Source organism: Gossypium arboreum, chromosome 7 (assembly GCF_025698485.1).
Source record: "Gossypium arboreum isolate Shixiya-1 chromosome 7, ASM2569848v2, whole genome shotgun sequence".
Classification (NCBI taxonomy): Eukaryota; Viridiplantae; Streptophyta; class Magnoliopsida; order Malvales; family Malvaceae; genus Gossypium; species Gossypium arboreum.
Window position 1 is genome coordinate 4,356,703 of NC_069076.1, and position 11,427 is coordinate 4,368,129.

An 11,427-nucleotide genomic window follows, 5' to 3' on the forward strand; every position below is an offset into this window, starting at 1 on the left:
CACCAATATTGCTTGCATATAACCAACAAATGGTTAAAAAAAATGACAGTGAGTTTCTTCCTAAGTATTTAAACTGAGTTCAAATCTTGAAATCATTATTATCGCTAGAATTTTACTTAAATATCATCCTGATCTAAACAAGAATATTAAATTTAAACCTTAAAATGGATGGAAAAAAAATATTGTTATCATTTATGGTTGTGAATATGATGTTTAACTCATTTAAGTAATTCAAACTAAGATCCAAATTCACTTAAACCTCACTCAAATGCTTCCTGGATTGCTTTTCTTTTGTTTCCCGATCCACACCCATCAATCCCACGCGGTTTTAGCCTTGAAAACCGCTTCTAAACCCTATTTGTGTAAACGATACTCGTGTTGGTACATTTATTTTTGAAAATATCATTGTGGAATCATGCCTAGACAATTTAAATTCCTAAGTAAAAATTAAATTTGAATTAGAACCCACTAATGCCTTTCTTTTTAAAATTTTAAATTTTTTATTTAAACTCATATTTAAGATAAAAAATGAATTTCAAATTTAGTATGAAAATAATTTTATCTTTTTATTACATATTAATAGAATAATTTTGAATAATATATTTTAGTTCAACTCTAAATTTAAAAAAATTAAAATAAAATCAATTACTAATATGAAATTAGTGACATAAAAGTTGCTCGGTCCCAAGTCCAACAATTTAATAGGTGTCAGATTTGTCAGTAAGTTGTAATATTGACTGCCCTCTATTTATTCCCTTCAAACACCTCTTCAGTTCCACAATCAACTCTTTTCAAGGTTCATTTACTACTCCCAATCTCTATTTCCTCTTCCAATTTTTATTTAAATATAGTTATATTTTTCATTAGTTTATGGAGTATTTGTGTTTTGGATCATTTGCAGGGCAATGGGACTTCTGGGGTTTCTTGTAGTTTTATTGCTTTCATCAATCCTCAGCTTTGTACATGGTTTTCCAAGACATAACCATGGCGGCCATCATGGATATCTTGGACCCTGGATCAATGCTCATGCCACTTTCTATGGCGGTGGTGATGCTTCTGGCACAATGGGTACTGAGCATACATGAGATCCAAAACCAAATTCAAGAAACATATAGTGACATGAATTTACATTTTCGGTTTTGTGTTGTACAGGTGGAGCTTGTGGCTATGGAAACCTATACAGCCAAGGGTATGGTGTTAATACAGCAGCATTGAGTACTGCATTGTTTAACAATGGCTTGAGCTGTGGTGCATGTTATGAGATCAGGTGTGTTAATGACCCACAATGGTGTCTGCCTGGTTCTGGTTCCATTGTGGTCACCGCCACTAATTTCTGCCCACCGGGAGGGTGGTGTGACCCTCCTAATCACCATTTTGATCTCTCCCAACCTATTTTCCTACACATTGCCCAATACAAAGCTGGTATTGTTCCTGTCGTTTACAGAAGGTAAAAAAATATGGTGAAAGTACAATGGAGGCTCATATATTACAAGTCAAATTTTATTTTGTTTACTTTATTTAAAAAATAAGCAAATTAATTTCTATACATTATATTAAAGAATAAACTAGTCATTTAAAAATTTCATTCATTTTTACCATTTAAAATTGATCCATATACATCAGCATGAAATACATGTGGCACGTCCTGTGTTAATGTCTGGTCATTCTATCAACAACGCTAATTTTTTATAGTATAAATGAATAGAATTTTTCACAGAAATGATCAATTTACTCTTTGATTTAATGTAAAAGATGCAATTTATCTTTTTTCTAAATAGAGTGAATAAAATGTAATCTAATTCTTATTATATATAACGGTCTCTACAATACTTTTACCAATAAAAAGCCTATTCTCCTTTATATCAATGTCTTGAATTCCGGTCCAAGTGATAATGGAGATTAGATCTCCGTACCTCGACACATTACATGTTAACGAGGTATTGATTAAAATGTTTATCGTTTTTTTCAGGGTGTGGTGTAAGAGAAGAGGAGGAATAAGGTTCACAATCAATGGACATTCTTACTTCAATTTAGTGCTGGTCACCAATGTTGGAGGTGCGGGTGATGTTCGTTCTGTAGCCATTAAAGGATCAAGGACCAAATGGCAACTAATGTCCAGAAACTGGGGACAGAACTGGCAAAGCAATTCTTACCTTAATGGACAAAGTCTATCGTTTGTTGTCACAACCAGTGATGGCCGTGCTGTTGTCTCTTACAATGTTGCTCCATCTAGTTGGTCTTTCGGACAAACTTACATTGGTCGCCAGTTTAGGTCTTAATTACCGACTTAACCTTTCTCTCCTCTGGGGATTTATAATATAGTGGTATATTGTGATTGTTATTTTGGGGGTTATTCTAGCCATTGATTTTTGAACTATGGTTTTATCTTTAGACTTTTTAAGATGGTAAGATTTTGTCCAATTGGGAAAACTTACTATTTGCGTATTGATTACATCAAATTATTATGAATATAAAAGCTTTGTTTTTTAAAGCCAAAATGTACTTTTGCTTGTGAAAAGCCACTGCAAAGTTTTCTTTGGTTGCTGTTTTACTATACAACAATTAAATTATTATTGAATGCTAAAATGTTGATATCAATTAAATTAAGACTAAAATAGTTGAACACTTTAATTAAATTTCATTTAATTATATACTATTTTATTTTTTTTAGCAAAATAGAAGTAGAGATTTCGTATGGTATCTATCGAACTAGGGCGGTAGCCCAGTCATTACAACAACACCATGACTATGACCGAGAACCGACATTGAAAACCTAAAATTTTAGTCGCTTAAGAACTTTGATCGGAAATCCGAGCGGTTGGACTACCAAAATCAATTGAGTGACGCTGATTGGTTCACTGAAGACCCCGTCGGTGGTGAGATTTGGACTTCGTTTTGACTTTTCAAAAAGCTTTGATAGCCAGCATTGAACTCAACTTTCAAAACTTTTGCCTCATTTTGGTGGCACCGACGCTACACTGAAGTGTAAAGAAAGTATTGACGTTAAAAAAATCTATTATGCGAGTTTTGTGGGTTTTCTTTTAAGAAATTTCACCTATTAAGTTAAAAAGATTATGAAAATAATTTAAATTTAAAATTAACTATAGAAATGATGTGATTTTTATAGTAGAATTGAGTGTTGTTATTTTCCAAGAGGGTACCACACTAAAAGTACAAAAAAACAAGAAAAAAAATTTGGTGTCGCCAACTAAAGCATGATCTAAGGAAGTAATTACCCTTTTAAGATTAGTTAAAAAAGAGTGTCCCATGAGAGTATGGTGACATTTTTTTTCTCACATTAAGGTTTGAACCACTTTTTTTTTTGTTCATGTTAGGCCCTAAACTTGACAATTGTTACTATATTAAGGCTTGGACTTGGCAACTTTTCACACATTGAGGCCTAAAATTTATTTTGGTCTAAGTGAGGCCCTGAACTTGTCAATTGTTTCCATGTTGGGGCAATTGTTCTCATATTAAGGCTTAAATTTTAAGGTTTTTAAGAACTAATTTGGATAAAGAAAAGTTGAACTCTCAATATGAGAATATTTACCAAATTCAGAGCCTAATTTAGACAAAAAAAAAGGTTTAGACTCTAATATGAGAACAATAATCAAGTTTAGGAACTAATGTTAAAAAAAAGAATTGTGACGTTTAGACTGTACAAATCAAGTCTTATCCATCTTTTATTTAATTACTTGGTCTCTTAAATTATTATTTAATGAATAATTTTCATTTTGAAGGTTAACAATTTCATTATAAGTAATGATCATATCTAGTTTTTTTTTTATATAAAGTTTAAAATTAATCATAACCCTCCTCAACCTATAAATAAGAGAATAATACACTTCAGCACACTCAAACTTACATTCTCCTATATTGACAACAATAACCATACTAATTAAACTAATACTCAATTCACAGTGGATAACATTGTTAGACTTTTGCTTGATTTTGATTGAAATTTGAAAGTGAAAAAGAAAGCATTAACACTATGCCTTGATGTTGTAAAGAAAATGCATTACAACAGAAAGCACGTTCTCTTGATCCAAATACTATTTGAAAGAATTTTCTTGTGAAATAAATTCAAGTACGTGAATTCTTCCTTTCCTTTCGACTTTTTAAATAATAAAAATTATGTATCAATTATTAAATCATTCACTCCAATATTTATATATTTTATTAATTTATTAAATTAAAATATATATAATTTATTGAAAGAGTTACGAGAACAATATTATTAATTATGTCGAAATTATTTTTTTTGAAAATGGGAAATCGACTTTTGAAAACGAAAAGTTGGGAGTCGCCACCAATCGTTTTTAATAGGGTGTGATTGGATCACCTCAAAACACAGTCGTTTTTAATAAATAAATAAATTTTTCAAAACGACGATTTTGATCTGCGAAAATAGAAGACCGGTTCGGGAGTCAGTTACTACGAGGAAGGATTAGCACCCTCGACATGCCAAAAATTGGTACTTGATTGATTATTTAGTGTCTTAATGTCGAAAATTAAAGATTTGGACAGAGTTCAAAACGCGATCCTCCTTTTATTGGCTTTTAAAACATTTAGGTAAGTCAAATGTATATTAAAGACCATCTCATCTCAAGGTAAAAAAACATTACATCCAGTACGTTAGGACACAACATTTTTGACCCTCAATTGTGAGCTTGCCTTTAAAACGTGCGTTTTAGCCTTAAGAGGATATTCGAATATTCAAAACAAACAAAGAAAGCGAAACCCGAGACGTTAGGGCACGATTCTTGAATTCTTTAAATACCGAACATTGCCTTTATTTTGAAAAATTTTGAGAGAAGATCAATGGATAAATGAATTAAGGACATAGATTTTTTAAAATGATGATAATAGACAACATGAAAATAATAATATGAGAATAATGCTAACCATATATAAATAATAAAAATAATAATAATAGTAATTAATAGAAATTAATAATAAAACAACAGTAATAATAAACACAATAATGTAATAAACATTGTGCTAATAGTATTAATAATAATATTAAAAATATGATGATAATAACAAAAATATGTTGACGATAACATTAAATATGGGGATAATAGTAAAAAAATGGAATAACAATGTTAAATTAGTAATAGTGAGAAATAGTAAATAATAATAATTTGATATAAAAATGGTAACCGATAATAAACAATGGTATAAAAAATAATATAATAAGTCTATGTATAATAGAAATTTATATTTAAAATAATTAATTTCACTTAAAATATATATATATTTTCATAATAAATATATAATAATAAATAAATAATATAATAATATGAAACATAACTCAAATTAATTAAATTAATAGAAAATAATAAAAAACAAATATAAAAATAATGAGAACAAAGCTCAAATTAATTAATTTAACAAAAAATAACAAAAATAAAAAAGGGGTTAAATTGAATTAAAAATGAAAACTTTGGAGCCAAATCAGAAAGGAAATAAAATCAGAGGTAAACTCCCTCTCTTTTCCCTTCTTTCTTTTGTGTAAAGAAAAAATGTGAACGCCAAAGTAAACAAAATTGAATAATATAAAAAGTTACCTTAAAAATCTGATTTGTATTCTCTTTGATTTCGTATGTGTATTCTCTAAAAAATTCCTCCCTTTACAATAGTTTTTCCATGGCTTTTATAGCCAAATTTTACAACTTATAACAAGTAGGGTGATGGAGGTAGTGGGGGTGATGGAGGTAGTGGATGGTTTAGTAGGGTGTGGGGGTGATGGAGTTAGTGGTCGGTCTAGTGAGGTGTTTAATTTGGGCAGGTTTGATTGGGCCCGGGCAGAAATTTGGTCCTACAAATCATTATAATTATATTTGGCAATGCGTAATTTTCATAACTTACCTTATTTAGAGTTAATTATATTTTTTTAACAAAACAGTTGTGTCATTACCTTTGATGTATGTTGCCCCATCATTGAATATTGATTCTTTAGAAGGAACAAATCTTTAAAATTGGGTCGAATTGAATTCTATGTTTTAAGGAGATTGGATTGAATGACTTGAAAATTTTATCTTGAAGATCCATGACTTGGACTCGATTAGAATTCTTTCAATACTATTTTTCTTTTTTGCTACTTTGATGGGGTTTGAGATAGAGCTAGCAAATGGTCGGGCTCAAGTAGGGTTTACTTCGAACTCGGATTTTTTTAAGCTTGGGCCCTTTCGAACTCAAATTTTTTCGAATTTGGGCTTAGGTCGTAATAATTTATTTTACTTTTATACAATGACAACACATTCAAATTTGCCTTATAAAAAAAACATAAATTTTATATATTTAATAAAATTATTTTATATAAAATAATTAAAATACTTATTGTAGGTAAAATTTATTATTTTATGATATTATATGTGTAACACCCTTATCCCGTAACCGTCGCCGGAATAGGTAAGGGGCATTACCGGACTTGTAACTCATGTCAGAACCGTAAAATTTTGAACTTTTTCTTGAAATAAAGATCATTCATTTAAATAAGTACTAAGCACAGCCAGGGATAAAATTTAAACTTCTCTAAGTAAACATTCAAAAGATGCCATTTTCGCATGGCTTATATACATTAACCAAAATATTCTTCCGCCACTAGTCTATTCTATACATGTCATAAAATAATTCAAAACATAACAGTAACAAGCAGTGGATAGTGATAGTGTGACTAGTTGCTGACGATCCCCGAGCTTGTAGCTTCCAAATGAGATCTATAAAACAGAGGAAACAAAGTAAACGGAGTAAGCATTACAATGCTTAGTAAGTTTTAAGCAGTGTCAACAGTTAATAATCAAATTATAACATAGTTGTTCGTATTTTTATTTCACTCTTCCTTCGGGCATACTATCCCTTTACCGAATATGCACATCTCATCATATACAATAGGCAGATAAACTTTCATATAAAAGTGAGCTCATGTGACATAGATATATTGTATAATTTCACATAACCTCTCACACCGATCCGATGTCACATAATCATAAGAATAGTCTCATAGATTGCTCACGATGCATCACATAACGCCTTATGATTTAGTTTAAATCAAGCTCACATATAAACTTGGAGTACATACCTGTTTAACCTTTCGCATTGAATATATTTATAAGCAATTCTTATTGCGAAGTCTTATAGCTTTAAACTCTACTCGGATTATCGGCGAGACCTTTAGCTCGGATGAAGTCTCCACACGAAGTCGTGGTCTTAACCCGCACATAGTCACCACATAAGGTCATCTGGTCTTTAATCCCGGGTTTACATCATAGAGTTTCATACATATTTATTCACATGTTACAACATTCACATCGACTATCATATTTGTAATCCATTTACCTCATCAAATATCTAATAAAACACACCTTCCACCATTTGTCATTTGGCCACAATATATATATACACATCTCATACATTTCTCACATTAGCCATTTGGCTTTACCACATATCCATCTCATACACATTTCGCATTAACCATTCGGCTTCCCCACATATATACACTTCCACGTTCATCACATTGGCCATTCGGCCTTATCACACATATGCATGTTCACATTCATCACATTGGCCATTCGGCCTTATCACATATATACATGTTCACACTCATCACATTGGCCATTCGGCCTTAGCACACAAATGCATGTTCACATTCATCACATTTGCCATTCGGCCTTAGCACACAAATGCATGTTCACATTCATCACATTTGCCATTCGGCCTTAGCTCATATATACACATTCACATCCATCACATAAAATCCTAAATCAAAATATAAATTTTCATGTATTCACATCACAATTATCCAAATATACTTCACATACCACATATACTTTCACTTTGTCTTGGCTGAATCTACATCTATCATTTTCCAATGAATAATTCAATTTCAAGCCATACTATCATTTCATATTCGAATACTTATAAACTTACAATTTCACAAATTTTAATATCAAAGATCCATCTAACACTCATATATCATTTTATAATATCACAATTTAGAATTCACGTATGGGTTTAATCAATAGCTTATGAACAACTAAAACAAGTTTTATCCATGTTTACAACATAACCACAAATTCTCTACAAGCTGTTTTCCTAAGCAACAGTCGTTAAATTATTTGTAACTGGGGTTACGAAATTCCAAATTATGTGCCGTAAATTTTCCATGAAAATAGACTCGTATATCCTCTATCCAAAAAATTTTCAGAATTTTTGGTTTGGCCAATTAATACCAGATTTTTCTCAAAGTTTCCCCTATTTTACTGCTTGACTACTCCGACTACTCTTCACTAAGAAGTTAATTTCTCATTGTACAAAATTCAAAATGTGTTTTAGTTTATTTTTTTTGAAATTAGACTCATTAAGGAGTCTAAGCGTAAAATTTTATCTTATAATCATTTTTGTACGATTTATAATGATTTTCCGAATACTGAATAGGGGATTTCGGAGCCATTCTAACTCTGTCTCACACAACTTTGAAAATCTCATTATCGGCAACCCCTTTACTTACACGATTTCTTGTATACAAAACTAGACGCATCAAGATTTAATTACATAATTTATTCAGCCTTTATCTCAACTCCCACAATTTATGGTAATTTTTCCAAAACACGCTACTGCTGCTGTCCGTAGCAGATTTATACAATTTACTCTGTAAAGTTCTCATTCACATATTTAAAACATAATATTATATATGCCGTCATTTAGAAAAGTCATTGACCTTAACGTATATACATATTCATATTCGTCCCGTTTTAAAACTTAAAATTTACAAAGGAATCAAACTTAATTACTTAAGAACTTACCTCGGATGTTGTCGAACGATTTCAACGGCTATTCGATCACTTTTTCCTTTCCTCCATCCGACTTTGATCCTCTAAGCTCTTGAGCTAAATCAAACAATTTACTTCCCAAATCAAACATAGTCATACGGCATCCATGTACATTTTAGAACCAATTCACTTGAATTAATTGCCCACTTAAGTCTCTCATCATTTCATTTTCAAATTTGTATATTTGGTAAGTCACATTAGACCATTATACATATAGCTTTGATACATTTTATACTAGCCGAAATGTACCATCAAGATATGCTTTACTCAAATAATTTACCTTGGCCGAACATGTACAATGTTTTGTAGCTTAATAATTATAATATAACATCAAGTACTCATTTTACTCATGTGGTCGATTATATACTTAATACATTCTACAAATATGGTTACTTGTATTGACTAAATACCATTTTGTTTCAAGTTCAAAACTCGGCTAATACACCTATATACACTAGTAATCAAATACTAACATTTGCACTTCACCTTAATAGCTAGCTTAGCAAACCTTAATTTAACATAAAATTGTTCATAACACAATTAAAGCATCCTCTCCATTCCATCAATTCAAAACACATACATTACTCAATAATATTCAAAATCATATTCGGCCTTAGTACACACTTGTTAGCCGATTTTTCTCCATTTAGCAACTAATGCACATATGTGCTCATTTGTTAGACTCTACTTCACCTAACTACCATTTCTCATCCAAATAACATGAAAAACAACCATATTTCTCTTCTACTTCCTACCATGGCCGAATGCTCAAGACACCATACCATTTCAAATTTGGTCATGGGTTAAGCAAAGAGCTTAATGACTAACTCAAAAAAAATGCTAGAAATCCAAGAATCATCCTTGAACTTACCTTGATTTAGCTAACCACCATAGCTGAATTTTTTTCCAAGCTTTTTCTCTTCTAGTCACGGCAATGAGGAGCAAAGATGACAACTTTGGTTTCTCCTCCATTACCACATGTTTTATTATTCTTAATTCCTTATTTTATTTTGTAAACTAATAATGCTAATAGAAAATACATATTTTCATCCATGACCCATACCATGGCCGGCCACTACCTATTATAAATGGAAATTTGACATGCAAACCCCTCATTTTTATAACATGCATTAATAGGTCCTTATAGATTAACTTATCGCATTTCAAAAGTGTCACACATAAGTCCTATTAACTAAATTCACATGCAATTAACTAAATCAAAGCTTAAAACTTTCACACACTCATATTCACATATTTTAGACAATAAATATTATACTCAAATACTTCGGTGACTCGGTTTAGCTGTCCCGAAACCACTTTCCGACTAGGGTCAATTTAGGGCTGTCACAATATGAATTAACGAAAATATCTTTTATTGTTCATTATTATATTATATTGACAATTGAATAATTTTTTATCTTTCTTATTAAATTTATAAACCTAATACTCATATTCTAAAATATTTATTCTAAAATTCAAATACATTATACCAAACCCTAACCCAAATAATATATTCATTATTACCCAAACTCAAAATAAACTAATTATAGCCCAAATATTAGGTCTAAAATAAAAAGAAATAAAACCCAATACCCAAATACAATTTGTAAAAAGTTGAAGCCCAATTCAAGATCTAATTTTAAAAATAATATTTTCTTAATATATTAATTTTAATAATATTTTATGTATTGTTAGTTATAATTATAAACATGTATTTTAATATACTAAATTACATATAATTATTAATGCTATATCTTTTATTATAATCCATATTAATACTCAGAAACATATTATTTCACTATATAATACTATATCATATACTATAATAGTAGAGTAATACAGACTATATTAATTATTATCATATATTATTGTTTATTGTACTGGTTGAAATATACTTTAAGTCCCTATACTTTTCATACATTTGAAAGTTGACATTCCTAGAATGTTTATATCATATCATATAGTATATAATATATTAATAGTTTATATATATGCATCCATGATTAAACATTATAGTATGATGTAATATTATAGTTATGTATAATAGTAGTACATTACATATATATTTGAAAAATGCACTGGATTTTATTGAAAACTAAACAAATAAACAAAATTAAAAACTCCTTTACAACTATGAGACTAAGGCCTGAATAAAGAAAAAAATAAAGAAGAAACAGCCCAAAAAACATAAAAGGCCCAAGAGAAACAAAGAATATAAAGGATAAACGAAATAAAAAAAATTGGAAACCTAACCCAATCACTATCAAAACAGCTGGTACCCACTAACTCTTTGTCTTTTCAAATCTCTATACTAGCTTACCAACCGATAGCAAGTTCCAATAAAATCTTTCATTGCTACTACCCTTATCTTTTCATATCTTCGTTGGAGATTTCTCAATCTGGTTGCCCTGGCCTTCTCCTTTCTCAGTCGCATTGGAAATGAATGAGATCTGCTCCCTCCAAGTACTTTTCTTCTTGCTTCCTTAATGCTTCTCTTGCCAGATTATGAGCAAAGCCATTTCCAGATATTTGAACAAACTAGAAGTTGATTTCTTGAAAAAGAGGCTTTTTGCTGTGAATGTCTCGGATAATT

At 30.3% G+C, this 11,427-nt stretch overlaps 1 protein-coding gene across 1 annotated transcript; it reads left to right on the forward strand.

Annotated features, from left to right (window-relative positions):
- The first annotated feature begins 783 nt into the window (after positions 1–783).
- Positions 784–2,498, forward strand: LOC108480998 (expansin-A5). Its single transcript, XM_017784159.2, has 3 exons — positions 784–1,068; positions 1,153–1,447; positions 1,970–2,498. Exons 1-3 carry the CDS (start codon positions 906–908, stop codon positions 2,277–2,279), a joined length of 768 nt encoding a protein of 255 aa, XP_017639648.1. The 5' UTR covers positions 784–905; the 3' UTR covers positions 2,280–2,498.
- Positions 2,499–11,427: the final 8,929 nt, after the last annotated feature.